Consider the following 20,260-nt stretch of genomic DNA (forward strand, 5'->3'; position numbering starts at 1 on the left):
GTGTGTCATTTTTTCACGGGGATATTTCGCCGGGAGCTGGTGGCCTCTCGTTTTTGCCAGAGTATTTTAGTGGCTGCTGGCTGGTCTCGGCCGCCACTTGTGGAAAGTGCCATCGAAGAAGAACAGACAGATGGGCACGAGGAACGGTGGAAAGATCACCAGTCAAAAAAAAAGAGGAAAGATCTACTAGGAGTGTCATCCATCCATCCATACATGACAGACGGCGCCTGGTTTCTTCACGGACAAGTCTTCCAAGAACTACGTGGAGTACAGTTGGCCGGCCGGTTTTTTATACGTAAATAAAGTTGAGCTGAAATTTTTAGCAACCGCATTATCCTCTTTAATTCTGGTTTCCTATATTTCAGTTTTCATGTCCAGAGACATGAATTGCCCCATTCTGTGATGTGATCCAACTCCCCATATGAATTCACCCTATTTTTCGTGATGTGATCCAACTCCATATGAATTCGCCCCAAATTTTTTTTTTAGATCTGGAGTAGCAATAAGACTACTCAGAAAGACTAGTACATTCAGCCAGCATCAAAGATCGTAGACTAGTCCGGACATCAGCAAGTATCATCTGATCACCGTTGTTTCTGTGGAGTGCAGCAAGCCCGTGGGCCAGGCCATTGTTGCTCCGCTTAACCCCATTGGTCTCCGGCCCCATTGGTCTCCGGCCTTAACCCCGGATGAGCCTTTATTGTGTGTCGTGTGTGTTTTGGGCTTGTTGAGCTGTGCCCTCAGCAGTACCTCTGAACCTATTTGTTGTGTTTCTTGGGTGTGTGTTTCTGAACTAGTCCTTGTATGTGCTCGTGGCGGTTTGATTTATTTATAAAGCGGGGCGAAAGCCTTTTTCGGTATGTATTGTTGCTCCGCTTGGTATGGACTATTTTGCATGCATCAAAGGCGCACAATGCAAGTTTGATGTCCATGATTATGCCATAGCAGTGGGATCGCGTGGGGCTCTTCCTGTCCACTTCATTGACCATCGTTTGGTTGTCCATCTCTAGGACTATCTCACCGCTGTGGATCGCCGCCAGTGATTGCAGACCAACCAATGCTGCTCTTCCCTCTGCCTCCTCAACGATGTGGCTCGTCTGCAGCTCCTTGCAACCAGATAGGAGTAGGACTCCGCGATGATATCTGGCGACAAAACCAGCCGCGCCCGTTCCCGATTCTTTTGCATATGCAGCATCAGTGTTTAATTTTACTATGCATGGACAGGGTGGAGACCATCGCATGCCCGAGGCCTCTGCATAACTCAGCTCGTGATTGGCCTCCTCGGTATTAGTTTTCCGGTCCAACGACATCACTGGGGATCCCGCTAATCTGATTTCCTCCTCGTATTTCTCAAGGAATTGGGCTGATGATTTGATTGTCTGTTTTCCATCATTCCGCACGCAGTCTTCCCTCAGGTGCCAAGAGCGCCATAAAAGCAGCAAAAATTTTGCCCGAGTTTCCTCGTTTTCAGAGTCTAGCAGGACTTGCAGCCAGTTATCTCCTGTATACCAGAACTTCTTTTCTGTTGGCAGGTTCCAGATTTCTCTCATTGCTGACCTGAGCCCTCTGCTTTTGGTGCACATAACGACGGCGTGAAATTCATCCTCTCTGCCATTGCCACAAATGCTACAAGTAGCGTCCACTTCAAGGGTTCTCTTGTGCTTGTTCTCTTTAGTAGCAAGGGTTTTTTGTTGCCACTGTCCACGCGAAGATTCGAACTTTTCCAGGCACTTTCGCCTTCCAGATGAGGTCCCAGATGCTGCGGTCCGTTGGTTCCCTAGACGAGCTAGACGGGATGTTGCTTGGCCGAGCGAGATATTCAGCAAGCTTGTAAGCACTTTTGACCGAGAATACCCCATTGTTCTCGAAGTGCCACACTACCCGATCCTCCACATTAGATGACGGAATGGGGATCTTGCAAATCTCCTCGGCATCGAATGGGTAGAAGATCTGTCGAATGAGACCTTCGTTCCACTCTTTCCTGTCCGGGTGCATAAGCTGATTAACCCACCGGAGTCGAGATCTTCTGATAAAGGCAGCTGTCAATAGGGCCTCCCTTCTTGGGAGCCACTGATCGTGTTGGATTTGTATTTTCTTTCCATCGCCTACTCTCCAGATGAGTCCTTTCTTCAGAAGCTGCAGTCCGAACTCAATGGCTCTCCAAACCGGCGAGGCGTCCGACGCAAAAACGGTGTCCAGCAAATTTCCATTCGGGTAGTACTTTGATTTTAGCACTCTTGCACAAAGGCTTTCCGAGTTTTGAATCAATCTCCATCCTTGTTTCGCAAGCAGGGCTTGGTTGAAAAGATGCATATCTCTGAAGCCAATACCGCCTGCTCTCTTAGGTTTTGTCATGCGATCCTAGGCCATCCAGTGGACCTTTCTATGCCCCTCTTCATCCCCCCACCAGAAGTCTCTAACCATTCTTTCATACTTTTCGCAAAACCCTTTTGACAACATGAAAACACTCATAGTGAATGTAGGGAGGCTCTGAACCACCGCTTTCACATGGACCTCCTTTGCCGCGTACGACATGAATTTTTCCGACCAATCATTACATCTCTTTCTGAATCCATCCATGATTGGCTGGAACTGGTTGTCCTTCATCCTCCCTTCCGGGGTGGGTAGACCAAGGTACTTACTCTCAAAGGTGTCAGACTGCACCCCAAGGATTTTTTTTGATATCCTCTCTCACAGCGGTCGGGCATGCTCTACTGAAGAGGAGGGAGCATTTGCTCTCGCTGAGTAGCTGTCCGGTGCATTTATGGAAGGTGGAAAGGACCCTCTTAATAGTTTCAGCTTGTTCCCTTGTAGCCTTGGAAAAAAGCAGGCTGTCATCTGTAAAAAGGAGATTGGAGATTCCTGGGCTGTTTCTCGCAATCTTGATCGGTGTCAGGTTGTTCTCCATCAGTTCCTTTCTTAACAGATGTACTAATCCGTCTGCGACAAAGAGGAAGAGATACGGGCTGAGAGGATCACCTTGACACAAGCCTCTAGTTGGGACAAACGGGTCTAGCAGTTCCTCATTACATCTCACTGAATATCTCACGGAGCGGACACACTGCATCACCCAGTTCGTCCATTTACTGCAGAAGCCAAATCTCTGGAGCACACCTTCCAAGAAATTCCAGTCCACCCTGTCGTAAGCTTTAGCTAGGTCCAGTTTGTATGCGCAATAGTTATCTCTGACATTCTTGCTGTGCTGGATTTTGTGGAAGCATTCAAACGCTATAATGGCATTATCCGTGATCATCCTCCCCGGAATAAAGGCGCTTTGTGTCTCCGAAATAATCTCATCAAGTATAGGCCGCAAGCGATTGACAAGGCACTTGGACACCACTTTGTACATGACGTTGCACAGGCTAATGGGCCTGAAGTCCTTTAGTGATTGGGGGTCATTTCCTTTTGGAATGAGGACGATCACAGTGTCATTGAGACCTTCTAGGAGGGCACCATTATCAAAGAAATCAGAAAACCCTCTAATAATGTCATCTTTTATTTCTTCCCAGTTTCTTTGGAAGAAACGCGCCGGGAAGCCATCGGGCCCGGGGCTTTGAGGGGGCCGGTTTGGAACAGAGCGTCACTGATTTCCGTCTTGGCGAAGGGTTTGGTCAGCATGTCATTCATCTCGCTATTAACTCTGTCCACAATCAAGTCCAAAATTCCGGTTGGCTCTACCCCTTCTTCTTTCTCATAGAGTTTTTTAAAGAAAGAGTTTGTCATTTCATGTATCCCACTCGTGTCCTCTACCCAGGCCCCATTTTCATTTCTCAGTTTTGCAATGGTGTTTTTCTTCCTTCTCCAAGTCGCTTTCTGTTGGAACCACTTGGTATTCATGTCTCCCTCTCTAAGGTAAGTAGCTCGCGAACGCTGCCGCCACATGAGTTCCTCCCTAAGTAGCAATTCGTCCAGCTCTTGGGCTAGAGAATCAGCTCTTTCTTGCTGTTCGGGTGATGGTGCCGAGCTCCAGATCCTCTTGAGTTTAGCTCTAATTTCTGCTGTCTTTTTAATGACTGAACCAAAGTCTCTTTCCGCCCATCTACGCAGATCCTCCTGCATGTGTTTCAGTTTTGAGCAGACTTGCTGTAGGTTTCCAGCCGGGCCATCTTCCTTCCAAGCTGTGGCTATAGTGTTTTGCAGAGATTTAGCTCTTTCCCACATTTGCTCATATCTGAATGTATGACTTCTTCTCTGGTCCACCGGTCTCCATTCCATCCTACTTCCAACTCGCAATAGAATGGGGAGGTGGTCCGATCTAGACGAGCAGATGTGTTCCACTGTTGCATTTTTAAAGTGGTCTGACCATTCAGGGGCTGCCACACATCTGTCTAATCGTGTGCGGACATTCGAGTACCCAGATTGCTTGTTATTGTATGTCCACCCTGGTCCTTTGAAACCTATATCAAACAGATTACAGTCCGACAAAACCTCCCGAAAATTTTCCATATTCTTCTTTGATCTTTTAGCAGCTGAGTAATATTCAGATTGCCACATTGTTTCGTTGAAGTCACCCATCATCAGCCATGGCAAATCACTAGTATGTTTTATCCTCCTAAGAAGGGTCCACATATGGTGATGTTCATGAGCTTTTGGTTCTCCATAGACAAAGGTCCCTCTCCATTGCAGCCCTTGAGGATTCAAATGGATCAACACATCGATATACCTCGCCCCCACAACAATCTTCTTTATTTCAACACTCTCATCATAAAAGAGGGCAATGCCGGCACCTTTCCCAGCGCCGGGTTGCGTGATACAATGACGAAGGACGAGCCTCCACTTCATATTACTGACGTACTTATTATTTTGTCGTGTTTCAGATAGGAAGACGAGCTTGGGCTTGTAGGTGTGCACTAGGCACACAAGTTCCTGAACTGTGCAAGGTTGCCCGAGGCCTCGACAGTTCCACGCCATGATCGTCATGGCTCCTGGTGGGCGCCGTCCTTGGCACCCACCAGTGTACCGGGAGCCCCTATTCCAGTTGCTTCCAATCCGTCCTCGTCGCCAAAACCCTTCCCATCCTCCTCACCAGCAGTTCCTTTGATCTTTTTCTCATGTTCCTTACCTTCTTCCTTTTCCTCTGAATCCGCAGGTTCACCATACTCCTTCTCTCTATCTCCCCTCTTGCCAAGAACAGACACCACCTGCTCAACACTTGCAAGTGCCATCCTGTTACCATTCAGAACCCTGATTTTAGCTGCAGCACCCTCAGCAGTGACTGGCGCTAGAGTTGGTGTAGGGGCGTCGGCCGTTGCCTTGGAGTATCTGGCCACAGGCCCAAACCCAGGCGGGAAAGTCAGGTCCTCCTCAATCCCTGCCACGACAGGTTGCTTCTCTGAAACTTTTCGGTGTGTGTCAGATAGGGTGTCGTCCCCCATAGACTCCTCAGCTGGTACGCTTCCATGTTCTGGGAGCGTCTTGGTTTGCTCCCCATCTTCTGCTTCTTTTCCAACATGGTTCGGGATAGAGGGCACCACCTGCAACAGATAAGTGGAGCCCCCATCCGACACATTGGTTGCGCTGACTGCAGCTATAGCCACCTACACCACAGGGTTTGCAAGGACCTCCTCCAAGGGCCTCTCTTTCGCTTGTTCGGTCAGACTAGCTGTGTCCCCTCTGAACACTTCTCTCCCAAAGCTAAGTAGCCGCCTTGCACTGCTCGCCACCGGAGCAACATACCCTCCCTTACTGTTACTCTTTTTAAATGGGGAGGCGCGCATTGTTGCCGAGTACCTCATATCTTGGAGGTCCACCGGCAACTTACAGTCGCGTTGGCCATGCCCAAGAAAACCACAAAAGCCACAAAACCTAGGGTCCCTTTCATACTTCACCTCTAAAAAGAACAGATCATTCCTAGGTTTATCATGGGGCGTGATTTTGTTCTGGGGAGGTTCATCAACATCATGGTTAGCCCTAACTCTTATGAAGTCACCCCAGATCTTACCACTCCTGTTCGTGTCCACCTCGAGGACCTCACCAAGCATGGCCCCAAGCTTCCATGCCACCCCTTCATCCAGCATGACCGGGGAACATCATGGATGCGCGCCCATATAGGCATGTAGGCGACCTCCACATCACCCGGCGGAATGCTGCCGTCGTACGCCACCATCAGGAAGGCATCCCGTTGTACGTCCACGGGCCATTGTCGAGGATGAAGCGCCGGTCCCCCTCCTGTTGGGGAACGTAGAAGAATTTTAAAATTTTCTACGCATCACCAAGATCAATCTATGGAGTCATCTAGCAACGAGGGAGAGGAGAGTGCATCTACATACCCTTGTAGATCGCGAGCAGAAGCGTTCAAGAGAACGGGGGTGATGGAGTCGTACTCGTCGTGATCCAAATCACTAATGACCTAGCGCCGAACGGACGGCACCTCCGCGTTCAACACACGTATGGTTGGGAAGACGTCTCCTCCAACTTGATCCAGCAAGGGGGAAGGAGAGTTTGATGGAGATCCAGCAGCACGACGACGTGGTGGTGGAAGCAACGGTGATCTCGGCAGGGCTTCGCCAAGCTCAGGGAGAGGAAGAAGTGTCACGGGAGGGAGAGGGAGGCGCCAAGGGCTAGGGTGCGGCTGCCCTCCCTCACCCCCACTATATATAGGACCCCTAGGAGGGCGCCGGCCCTAGGAGATGCAATCTCCAAGGGGGGCGGCGGCCAAGGGGGGTGGAGTGCCCCCAAAGCCAAGTGGGGCGCCCCCACCCCTAGGGTTTCCAACCCTAGGCGCAGGGGGAGGCCCAAGGGGGAGCACCAGCCCACCAGGGGCTGGTTCCCCACCCACTTCAGCCCATGGGGCCCTCCGGGATAGGTGGCCCCACCCGGTGGACCCCCGGGACCCTTTCGGTGGTCCCGGTACAATACCGATTACCCCTGAAACTTTCCTGATGGCCGAAACTTGACTTCCTATATATAAATCTTCACCTCTGTACCATTCCGGAACTCCTCGTGACGTCCGGGATCTCATCCGGGACTCCGAACAACTTTCGGGTTACCTTATACTAATATATCAACAACCCTAGCGTCACCGAACCTTAAGTGTGTAGACCCTACGGGTTCGGGAGACACGCAGACATGACCGAGACAACTCTCCGGTCAATAACCAACAACGGGATCTGGATACCCATGTTGGCTCCCACATGCTCCTCGATGATCTCATCAGATGAACCACGATGTCGAGGATTCGATTAATCCCGTATACAATTCCCTTTGTCAATCGGTACGTTACTTGCCCGAGACTCGATCGTCGGTATCCCAATACCTCGTTCAATCTCGTTACCGGCAAGTCACTTTACTCATACCGTAATGCATGATCCCGTGATCAACCACTTGGTCACATTGAGCTCATTATGATGATGCATTACCGAGTGGGCCCAAAGACACCTCTCCGTCATACGGAGTGACAAATCCCAGTCTCGATTCGTGCCAACCCAACAAACACTTTCGGAGATAACCGTAGTGTACCTTTATAGTCACCCAGTTACGTTGTGGCGTTTGGCACACCCAAAGCACTCCTACGGTATCCGGGAGTTGCACAATCTCATGGTCTAAGGAAATGATACTTGACATTCAGAAAAGCTATAGCAAACGAACTACACGATCTTTGAGCTATGCTTAGGATTGGGTCTTGTCCATCACATCATTCTCCTAATGATGTGATCCCGTTATCAATGACATCCAATGTCCATAGTCAGGAAACCATGACTATCTTTTGATCAACGAGCTAGTCAACTAGAGACTCACTAGGGACATGCTGTGGTCTATGTATTCACACACGTATTATGATTTCCGGATAACACAATTATAGCATGAATAATAGACAATTATCATGAACAAGGAAATATAATAATAACCATTTTATTATTGCCTCTAGGGCATATTTCCAACAGTCTCCCACTTGCACTAGAGTCAATAACCTAGTTACATTGTGATGAATCGAACACCCATGCAGTTCTGGTGTTGATCATGTTTTGCTCTAGGGAGAGGTTTAGTCAACGGATCTGCCACATTCAGGTCTGTATGTACTTTACAAATATCTATGTCTCCATTTTGAACACTTTCACGAATGGAGTTGAAGCGACGCTTGATATGCCTGGTCTTCCTGTGAAACATGGGCTCCTTGGCAAGGGCAATAGCTCCAGTGTTGTCACAGAAGAGAGTCATCGGGCCCGACGCATTGGGTATGACTCCTAGGTCGGTAATGAACTCCTTCACCCAGATTGCTTCTTGTGCTGCCTCCGAGGCTGCCATGTACTCCGCTTCACATGTAGATCCCGCCACAACGCTTTGCTTGCAACTGCACCAGCTTACTGCCTCACCATTCAAAATATACACGTATCCGGTTTGTGACTTAGAGTCATCCAGATCTGTGTCGAAGCTAGCATCGACGTAACCCTTTACGACGAGCTCTTCGTGACCTCCATAAACAAGAAACATATCCTTAGTCCTCTTCAGGTACTTCAGGATATTCTTGACCACTGTCCAGTGTTCCATGCCGGGATTACTTTGGTACCTTCCTACCAAACTTACGGCAAGGTTTACATCAGGTCTGGTACACAGCATAGCATACATGATAGACCCTATGGCCGAGGCATAGGGGACGACACTCATCTTTTCTCTATCTTTTGCTATGGTCGGGCATTGAGCCGTGCTCAATCTCGTACCTTGCAATACAGGCAAGAACCCCTTCTTTGACTGATCCATATTGAACTTCTTCAATATCTTGTCAAGGTATGTACTCTGTGAAAGACCAATGAGGCGTCTCGATCTATCTCTATAGATCTTGATGCCTAATATGTAAGCAGCTTCTCCAAGATCCTTCATTGAAAAACACTTGTTCAAGTAGGCCTTTATGCTTTCCAAGAATTCTATATCATTTCCCATCAACAGTATGCCGTCCACATACAATATGAGAAATGCTACAGAGCTCCCACTCACTTTCTTGTAAATGCAGGCTTCTCCATAAGTCTGCGTAAACCCAAACCCTTTGATCATCTCATCAAAACGAATGTTCCAACTCCGAGATGCTTGCACCAGCCCATAGATCGAGCGTTGGAGCTTGCACACCTTGTCAGCATTCTTAGGATCGACAAAACCTTCCGACTACATCATATACAATTCTTCCTTAAGGAAACCATTAGGGAATGCCGTTTTGACGTCCATTTGCCATATCTCATAATCATAGAATGCGGCAATTGCTAACATGATTCGGACGGACTTCAGCTTTGCTACGGGTGAGAAAGTCTCATCATAGTCAACCCCTTGAACTTGTCGATAACCCTTAGCGACAAGCCGAGCTTTATAGATGGTCACATTACCATCCACGTCTGTCTTCTTCTTAAAGATCCATTTATTTTCTATGGCTCGCCGATCATCGAGCAAGTCAGTCAAAGTCCATACTTAGTTTTCATACATGGATCCTATCTCGGATTTCATGTCTTCCAGCCATTTGTCGGAATCTGGGCCCGCCATCGCTTCTTCATAGTTCGAAGGTTCACCGTTGTCTAACAACATGATTTCCAAGACAGGGTTGTCGTACCACTCTGGTGCGAAACGTGTCCTTGTGGACCTTCGAAGTTTAGTAGCAACTTGATCTGAAGTTTCATGATCATCATCACTAACTTCCTCTCTAGTCGGTGCAGGCACCTCAGGAACATTTTCTTGAGTTGCACCACTTTCCGGTTCAAGAGGTAATACTTCATCAAGTTCTACTTTCCTCCCACTTATTTCTTTCGAGCGAAACTCTTTCTCTAGAAAGGATCCATTCTTGGCAACAAAGATCTTGCCTTCGGATCTGAGGTAGAAGGTATACCCAATAGTCTCTTTAGGGTATCCTATGAAGACGCATTTTTGCGATTTGGGTTCGAGCTTTTCAGGTTGAAGTTTCTTGATATAAGCATCGCATCCCCAAACTTTTAGAAACGACAGCTTAGGTTTCTTCCCAAACCATAATTCATACGGTGTCGTCTCAACGGATTTCGACGGAGCCCTATTTAAAGTGAATGCGGCAGTCTCTAAAGCATAGCCCCAAAATGACAGCGGTAGATCGGTAAGAGACATCATAGATCGCACCATATCCAATAGAGTGCGATTACGACGTTCGGACACACCATTACGCTGAGGTGTTCCAGGCGGCGTGAGTTGTGAAACTATTCCACATTTCCTTAAGTGTGTGCCAAATTTGTGACTCAAGTATTCTCCCCCACGATCTGATCGCAAGAACTTGATTTTTTTGTCACGTTGATTCTCAACCTCACTCTGAAATTCCTTGAACTTTTCAAAGGTCTCAGACTTGTGTTTTATTAAGTAGACATACCCATATCTACTCAAGTCATCAGTGAGGGTGAGAACATAACGATAGCCACCGCGAGCCTCAATACTCATTGGACCGCACACATCAGTATGTATGATTTCCAATAAGTTGGTTGCTCGCTCCATTGTTCCTGAGAACGGAGTCTTGGTCATTTTACCCATGAGGCATGGTTCGCACGTGTCAAATGATTCGTAATCAAGAGACTCCAAAAGTCCATCTGCATGGAGCTTCTTCATGCGTTTGACACCTATGTGACCAAGGCGGCAGTGCCACAAGTATGTGGGACTATCATTATCAACCTTACATCTTTTGGTATTCACACTATGAATATGTGTAACATTACGCTCGAGATTCATTAAGAACAAACCATTCACCAGCGGAGCATGACCATAAAACATATCTCTCATATAAATAGAACAACCATTATTCTCAGATTTAAATGAGTAGCCATCTCGAATTAAACGAGATCCTGATACAATGTTCATGCTCAAAGATGGCACTAAATAACAATTATTGAGGTTTAAAACTAATCCCGTAGGTAAATGTAGATGTAGTGTGCCGACGGCGATCACATCGACCTTGGAACCATTCCCGACGCGCATCGTCACCTCATCCTTCGCCAGTCTCCGCTTATTCCGCAGCTCCTGCTTTGAGTTACAAATGTGAGCAACCGCATCGGTATCAAATACCCAGGAGCTACTACGAGTACTGGTAAGGTACACATAAATTACATGTATATCACATATACCTTTAGTGTTGCCGGCCTTCTTGTCCGCTAAGTATTTGGGGCAGTTCCGCTTCTAGTGACCACTTCCCTTGCAATAAAAACACTCAGTCTCGGGCTTGGGTCCATTCTTTGGCTTCTTCCCGACAGCTTGCTTACCGGGCGCGGCAACCCCCTTGCCGTCCTTCTTGAAGTTCTTCTTACCCTTGCCTTTCTTAAACTTAGTGGTTTTATTAACCATCAACAGTTGATGTTCCTTTTTGATTTCCACCTCCGCTGATTTCAGCATTGAATATACCTCAGGAATGGTCTTTTCCATCCCCTGCATATTGAAGTTCATCACAAAGCTCTTGTAGCTCGGTGTAAGCGACTGAAGGATTCTGTCAATGACTGCGTCATCCGGGAGATTAACTCCCAGCTGAGTCAAGCGGTTATGCAACCCAGACATTTTGAGTATGTGCTCACTGACAGAACTATTTTCCTCCATCTTACAACTGAAGAACTTGTCGGAGACTTCATATCTCTCGACCCGGGCATGAGCTTGGAAAACCATTTTCAGCTCTTTAAACATCTCATATGCTCCGTGTCGCTCAAAACACTTTTGGAGCCCCGGTTCTAAGCTGTAAAGCATGCCGCACTGAACGAGGGAGTAATCATCAGCACGTGACTGCCAAGCGTTCATAACGTCTTGGTTCTCTGGGATGGGTGTGTCATCTAGCGGTGCTTCTAGGATATAATCTTTCTTGGCAGCTATGAGGATAATCCTCAGGTTCTGGACCTAGTCCGTATAGTTGCTGCCATCATCTTTCAGCTTGGTTTTCTCTAGGAACGCGTTGAAGTTGAGGACAACGTGGGCCATTTGATCTACAAGACATATTGTAAAGATTTTAGACTAAGTTCATGATAATTAAGTTCATCTAATCAAATTATTCAATGAACTCCCACTCAGATAGACATCCCTCTAGTCATCTAAGTGAAACATGATCCGAGTCAACTAGGCTGTGTCCGATCATCACGTGAGATGGACTAGTCAACATCGGTGAACATCTTCATGTTGATCGTATCTTCTATACGACTCATGCTCGACCTTTCGGTTTTCCGTGTTCCAAGGCCATGTCTGTACATGCTAGGCTCGTCAAGTCAACCTAAGTGTATTGCGTGTGTAAATCTGGCTTACACCCGTTGTATTCGAACGTTAGAATCTATCACACCCGATCATCACATGGTGCTTCGAAACAACGAACCTTCGCAACGGTGCACAGTTAGGGGGAACACTTTCTTGAAATTATTACGAGGGGTCATCTTATTTAAGCTACCGTCATTCTAAGCAAATAAGATGCAAAACATGATAAACATCACATGCAATCAAATAGTGACATGATATGGCCAATATCATTTGCTCCTTTTGATCTCCATCTTCGGGGCTTCATGATCATCGTTGTCACCGGCATGACACCATGATCTCCATCACATGATCTCCATCATCGTGTCTTCTTGAAGTTGTCTCGTCATCTATTACTTCTACTACTATGGCTAACGCTTTAGCAATAACGTAAAGTAATTACATGACGTTTATGTTAACACGCAGGTCATAAATAAATTAAGACAACTCCTATGGCTCCTGCCGGTTGTCATACTCATCGACATGCAAGTCATGATTCCTATTACAAGAACATGATCAATCTCATACATCACATATATCATTCATCACATCCTTTTGGCCATATCACATCACACGGCACATGCTGCAAAAACAAGTTAGACGTCCTCTAATTGTTGTTGCAAGTTTTTACGTGGCTGCTATAGGTTTCTAGCAAGAACGTTTCTTACCTATGCCAAAACCACAACGTGATATGCCAATTTGTATTTACCCTTCATAAGGACCCTTTTCATCGAATCCGATCCGACTAAAGTGGGAGAGACAGACACCCGCTAGCCACCTTATGCAACTAGTGCATGTCAGTCGGCGGAACCAGTCTCATGTAAGCGTATGTGTAAGGTCGGTCCGGGCCACTTCATCCCACGATGCCGCCGAATCAAGAAAAGACTAGTAACAGCAAGTAAATTGACAATATCGACGCCCACAACTGCTTTGTGTTCTACTCGTGCATAGAAACTACGCATAGACCTGGCTCATGATGCCACTGTTGGGGAACGTAGCAGAATTTTAAAATTTTCTACACATCACCAAGATAAATCTATGGAGTCATCTAGCAACGAGGGAGAGGAGGGTGCATCTACATACCTTGTAGATCACGAGCGGAAGCGTTCAAGAGAACGGGGTTGATGGAGTCGTACTCGTCGTGATCCAAATCACTAATGACCTAGCGCCGAACGGACGGCACCTCCGCGTTCAACACACGTATGGTTGGGAAGACGTCTCCTCCAACTTGATCCAGCAAGGGGGAAGGAGAGTTTGATGGAGATCCAGCAGCACGACGACGTGGTGGTGGAAGCAACGGTGATCTCGGCAGGGCTTCGCCAAGCTCAGGGAGAGGAAGAAGTGTCACGGGAGGGAGAGGGAGGCGCCAAGGGCTAGGGTGCGGCTGCCCTCCCTCACCCCCACTATATATAGGACCCCTAGGAGGGCGCCGGCCCTAGGAGATGCAATCTCCAAGGGGGGCGGCGGCCAAGGGGGGTGGAGTGCCCCCAAAGCCAAGTGGGGCGCCCCCACCCCTAGGGTTTCCAACCCTAGGCGCAGGGGGAGGCCCAAGTGGGGCGCCCCCACCCCTAGGGTTTCCAACCCTAGGCGCAGGGCGCAGTGGTGCCGGTACAATACCGATTACCCCTGAAACTTTCCTGATGGCCGAAACTTGACTTCCTATATATAAATCTTCACCTCTGTACCATTCCGGAACTCCTCGTGACGTCCGGGATCTCATCCGGGACTCCGAACAACTTTCGGGTTACCTTATACTAATATATCAACAACCCTAGCGTCACCGAACCTTAAGTGTGTAGACCCTACGGGTTCGGGAGACACGCAGACATGACCGAGACAACTCTCCGGTCAATAACCAACAACGGGATCTGGATACCCATGTTGGCTCCCACATGCTCCTCGATGATCTCATCAGATGAACCACGATGTCGAGGATTCGATTAATCCCGTATACAATTCCCTTTGTCAATCGGTACGTTACTTGCCCGAGACTCGATCGTCGGTATCCCAATACCTCGTTCAATCTCGTTACCGGCAAGTCACTTTACTCATACCGTAATGCATGATCCCGTGATCAACCACTTGGTCACATTGAGCTCATTATGATGATGCATTACCGAGTGGGCCCAAAGACACCTCTCCATCATACGGAGTGACAAATCCCAGTCTCGATTCGTGCCAACCCAACAAACACTTTCGGAGATAACCGTAGTGTACCTTTATAGTCACCCAGTTACGTTGTGGCGTTTGGCACACCCAAAGCACTCCTACGGTATCCGGGAGTTGCACAATCTCATGGTCTAAGGAAATGATACTTGACATTCAGAAAAGCTATAGCAAACGAACTACACGATCTTTGAGCTATGCTTAGGATTGGGTCTTGTCCATCACATCATTCTCCTAATGATGTGATCCCGTTATCAATGACATCCAATGTCCATAGTGAAAGTGCTAGTGATCGACTAGAGGGGGGGTGAATAGGCGATTTTTATGGAAGTCTTCAAAACATGTAAGTTTCGAAGACAAACGATAGAAATAAACCTATTACCATGCAGCGGAAGGTAGACTACACTAGGCAAACCATAGTCAAGTATTCAATGAAGTGAAAGCACAATGACTAATAACAGCTAGTCACTAAGGATCAAGTAGGAAGATATTGTGAAGCCAATCAGAACAAGTAAACGCTCAGTGAAGCCAACTGGTGATGCAATCGTACAATGACTTCACAAGCACCAACAGTAAGTAAAGGGAAGGGAAGGATGAAACCAGTGACTCGTTGAAGACAATGATTTGTTGGACCAGTTCCAGTTGCTGTGACAACTGTACGTCTGGTTAGGGAGGCTGAGATTCAACTCAGAAGACCTCGTCTTCACCTTATTCCCCTTGAGCTAAGGACACCCAGTCCTCGCCCAATCACTCTGGTAAGTCTTCAAGGTAGACTTCCAAACCTTCATAGACTTCGTTCACCGGCGATCCACAATGACTCTTGGATGCTCAGAACGCGACGCCTAACCGGCTGGAGGATTCACAGTCCTCAAGTGTAATAAGTCTTCAGATCACACAGACAGGAAGACTTAAGTGATGCCTAACACTCTTTGGCTCTGGGTGTTTAGGGCTTTATCCTCGCAAGGAATTCTCTCTCAAAGGCTTCGAGGTGGGTTGCTCTCAAACGACAAAAGCCGTACTCTAACTCTGAGCAGCCAACCGTTTATGGTTGTAGGGGGTGGACTATTTATAGCCACTAGGCAACCCGACCTGATTTGTCCGAAATGACCCTGGGTCACTAAGGAACTGACACGTGTTCCAACGGTCAGATTTCAAACACACATGGCAACTTTACTTGGGCTACAAGCAAAGCTGACTTGTCCAACTCTGGACAAGATTCGCTCTCATAGTCTTCACTCGAAGACATAGGATTTTGGTTTAGCATCACTTCAGTCATTCTGACTGGTTCTCTTGGACCCCACTTAACAGTACGGTGGTTCCTATGACTCAACAAAGAAAAACACAGAACGACAAAACTGCTAAGTCTTCGCGCTCCATAGTCTTCACGCGATGTCTTCTCTTGTCATAGTCTTCAATGTGAATGTCTTCACATACCACCTTTGACTTCAATGTCTTCATACATTTTTAGGGGTCATCTTTGGTAGGAAAACCGAATCAATGAGGGACTTATACCTGTGTTATCCTGCAATTCTCACAAACACATTAGTCCCTCAACTAGGTTTGTCGTCAATACTCCAAAACCAACTAGGGGTGGCACTAGATGCACTTACAATCTCCCCCTTTTTGGTGATTGATGACAAACTAGTTGAAGTTTTCAACGGCGAATATAATATGTGAAATTGTAAAGGATAGAGAATTGTCTTCATAAGTTGCAAGGGCTCCCCCTGAAGATGTGCATATAAGTAATTTGCTTTTGGAATGCAAATGCACATGGCAGGTTGTACTTGTGGAGATCCTCTTCAACTTATGATGACAATTCATCATGCATGGAAAGTATGTGAAGATAATGACATGCATAATGAAAAATGGACGTCTGCAAAATGATCTAAGTGCGGAATTTATTGTCACACATGCGGAATTTATCATCGCATCACAGAATTGCAAATAAGTAGCAGACGACCATCGAGTTTAAGTGTTACAACTCAAAGAACCAAATGTATCAAAACGAGAGTTGTAAACACTAGGCAAAACATAAAGTAACCGCCCATATGGACCTGCTTGAAGACTATCAAACTCATATGCTTCTCCCCCTTTTGTCAGTAAGGACCAAAAAGGTTTGAAGACATAGAGCATCTACTCGTTCCCATGAGGAGTAGGTGAAGCAGCAAGGTCGTCAGTGTTGTTCGGCGGTGTAGACGAACTAGGAGCAGTGTCGATGCGTGCAGAAGTAGGGGGCAGTGAAGTGGCATCGTCTTCGTCCTCGATCACTCTGGCATTCATAGTTGCCGCGGAGGAAGAGAACTCAGAGTCTTCAAGAGACGGAGTTCGTCGCAACACAATCCTTCTTGGAGGTGTAGAGTCAAACTTGAAACGTTCAGAGAAGCCATCCTCTTGAAGATCATCTTCAAAACACATAAGCGTCAGCCCTTTCCATGTACGCCGACAGGTTTCATGGGCAACAAAGGCATTCTTGGTGGCAAGATTGTGAATGCGGTTGACATCCACCAAGAGGCTTTGCATTTGGCGCTTCAGCCAGTCATGATGCCTATCCTGTTTTTGATGAAGGGCAACCAAAAGCTCTCGGTCATTGAGAACACGAGATCGCTTCTTGGGCCGTTGGGCAATAGTGCTTTCAATGGCTTCAGTGAGGGCACGATGAGGTGCACGTGTAGTACCAGCCAGAGGATAAACACGAGTGACTGCTTCAACTCCTTCAATGTTTTGAGAGAAGCTTTGATGCTCAGCATTCTGAAGACTAAGAGGCTCCTTGGCAGGCTCTGGATAAATGGCTTCAACGGACATATCAACGTCAGGCAGAAAGATCCGATGATTGTGAGCAGAGGGCTGATATGAGACAGCTGAGTGTAGTTTGATCAGCCGCATTATCCATGGAGCGTAAAACTTCAAGCCAAAAAGATCAGATCCTGATGCAGCAAGTTGGCGGATGAAGAAGTCTTGTGCATTGAAGCATTTGCCATGAAGAATATAAAAGACCAAAGTCTTCATTGCACCTTCCAGCTTTGCATGTGGAGAATGTCCTTTGATGGGCCAGAGAGTTCGCCTGATAATGTGATAGATAGTGCGTGGCAGATACTCAAGGTCTTCAACAAAGAACTCCTTAGGATATGCAGCATCTGGAGGCAAAGGCTTCATCATGCTAAGCATCTGACTCATGTTCGGTTCAGGCTTCTGAAAGATGCTCTCCATAGCTGCACTGTGAAGCTGGCAACCAGGTTCAAAAAGATCTCCAGGAGTGGGCAGACCAGTGAGCTCAATGATATCAAAGGCTTTGGCTTCGTGATGAACATTGCCGGTCATCCACTCAAGGACCCAAGTCTTCGGATCTCTGTTGTAGCCACGAATGTGAAGAGTGGCATAGAATTGGAGCAGCAACTCTTCGTTCCAGTGCTCTTGGTCGGTGACGAAAGGCAACAATCCAGACTCTTTGAAGCAATCCAGAGCTTCTTCCAAGCAAGGCAGACCAGTTATGGCTTTAGTGTCAAGACGCATATGAGGGAAAATGCAACCTTGATTGTACAGAATGCATGAGTAATAACTTCGCTGCGGATAGCTCCAGAACCGATCAGAAGATATTCTTTCCCTTGAGTAGGGGTTCTTGGCGCTATTGAAGAAGGTGTTGTCTGCTTTGAAGCCGTTGACATTAAAGGATCCGGGTGCTGATGCAGGACCTAGAAACCTGGGAAACCTTGGCATTGGCTTCTGTACCTGAGGCCTGTGCTCAACATGATAATCAAACTGAGGTCCAGCAGCAGGTGCAGGAATAGGAGTAGTGGCAGAGGCGTTGGGCTGCACAGCAGAGGCTTCAGGAGCAGTTGCATCATTGGCTTCATTGACTTTTGGCATTGGTGCAGGCTCCACATTTGCTTCAACCATGACTACGTCATTGGCTTCATTTATGTTGGGGGTGGCAGCCTCAAGATTCTCAACCTCCACTTGATGAGCTGGAGGGTCGGGCACTGACACGTTCTCCTCGAGAACAACTTCTTCAGTAGTGGGGGGAGTAGGGACACGTTCTTCTTCTTGTGTGTCATCGGCTGATGCAGTCGGAATGTCTTCAGCAGCTTTAGCCTCAGACTCGGAGACATTCACGGTAGGAGTGGCATCTGGAAACACTTGACATGCAACAGATTGGTGGGGCACTTCTCCTTCTGGAACGCTCGAAAGAGGGACTTGAGACCTTGGTCCTTTGCGAAGCCTGCATAATGCTGGCGACGCCTCTGGAGATGGAGTTGGCTGGGCCTCAAAGTCATCTTCTTCTTCTTGCCGGGGTGGTGTGACTTGTTGTTGTGGGTGATCATCCCATGATGCATCTTGATTAATTGGCGTCAGAGGACGACCAATGCTGATGAGTTTGCTGTGCGTAAGCACAGGCGATGATACCAAGTTGTGCTCGATCTGAGGAAGAACTACATCATCTTCAACATTGTCATGATGACCAATGTCTTCAGCAGCGGTGGGATCAGCTGCTGGAATGTCTTCAGCTTCATGAGCCTCTGTGAAAGCAGGCTCATGGACAGTCAGTTGGCGCTCTTGATGTTCAGCAGCAGGGCGAACCATGGAGATAGGTTCAGCAACTAAGGGCTCTGTGGGAGCAGCCCGATCCTTCTTGGTCTTGCGCTTCTTCTTGGAAGGAGCAGCAGCAGAGGCTTCAGGATGTTTCCTATTTCTCGCTTCAGCCTCAGCAGTCCTCGTCTTCTTCAGTTCTGAAGCGGTTGACCTGACCTTTGGCTTCGAGCCAGTCATGCTGGCTGGGAAGACAATGTGATGTGCTTCCTACCTTGGTGCTTCGGGTTCGGCCACAGCTGGCTTCTTCTTCTTCTTTGCAGCCATCCTGGGGTCGATGCCAGGACGACCAAGGGCCTTGCGCTTCTCAGCCTCATTGTAGGCTTGCACACACTTGTCAGCCAGGCTCTTCATGCGCTCACGAGAACCTTGAGCTTCTTCACGCTTCTTGAGAAAGGCTTCTTTGAGTTCGTGCAGCATGATCTTGAAATTTTTGACCTCTTGCACGCTGAGCTTGGCCATGTGCTTCTTGAACTGAGCTTTCTCAAAGTCGATCTTTTGCTTCAGTTCAATGATGCGCTAAGCTATAGCTAGCTCTGAAGCAATGGCGCCATGGAAGGCGACACTGAGGCCAATTGGAAGTTGCAGATCTTCAAAGCTGAGGTTGGGTGTGTCAAACACTCATCAATGAAGTTGTGGATGATTGCCACGTCAAAGAGAGGCAAATCATTGAAGATTTCTGCTTCTTCTTTGCTCTTGATCAGTTGCTCAAGAGCGTCATCTGCAAGATCTTCATCGCTGGACAGATCAATGGCGTCGTTGCGTAGAATAGCAGCAGCAGTCAGTTCTTGGCTGGTGTGTTGCAGAGGCATCTTGACTTTCGAGGGCTTGGAGATGCATGACAAATCTTCAGACTGCACACTGTCTTCAGGAGGTGCAGTAGCCAGTGGCTTCGCCCATGAGATTTTTGGTGCTGAGGTAGGCTTTGAAGCTTTAGGCTGCTTCAGTTTCTTTGGCTTCGGAGGTGCAGGCGCTTCATCAGATTCAGCGTCATCTGCAGGCTCATCCACGGCTGTCCCTTGAACCATGATATGAGTGATGAGACCTTCTAGGTTGTAGAAGGGCCCAACAAGATTGGGTTCAGCTTCGCGGGTGCCATCGGCACGGGGAGCAGAGGGACCAGGGTTGAAGTCTAGTCCCAATGACTTCTTATTCTGCTTCGCTGAATTCTGGGCAAACTGGAATTTGCGCTTGAACAGATTGTTGTCACGACACCATAGCAATGATGATGGGTCAGCATCCGCAGGCTGTGGTCCACGGACCATGTAGGGATAGAAGCCTTGTTCAATGGCTTCATCTCTGGACCTGGGTTGAAGAT

The 20,260-nt window shown here is 47.6% G+C and overlaps 1 protein-coding gene across 1 annotated transcript; it reads right to left on the reverse strand.

Annotated features, from left to right (window-relative positions):
• Window positions 1-2,653: 2,653 nt before the first annotated feature.
• On the reverse strand, window positions 2,654-4,920 carry LOC147975042 (uncharacterized). The gene is made up of 2 exons (XM_087520245.1): window positions 3,870-4,920; window positions 2,654-3,441 (listed from the first exon to the last, which is right to left on the reverse strand). Exons 1-2 carry the CDS (start codon window positions 4,918-4,920, stop codon window positions 2,654-2,656), a joined length of 1,839 nt encoding a protein of 612 aa, XP_087376371.1.
• Window positions 4,921-20,260: the final 15,340 nt, after the last annotated feature.

Source organism: Triticum urartu, chromosome 4A (genome assembly GCF_056163025.1).
Source record: "Triticum urartu cultivar PI428250 chromosome 4A, HENAU_Tu73, whole genome shotgun sequence".
Classification (NCBI taxonomy): domain Eukaryota; kingdom Viridiplantae; phylum Streptophyta; class Magnoliopsida; order Poales; family Poaceae; genus Triticum; species Triticum urartu.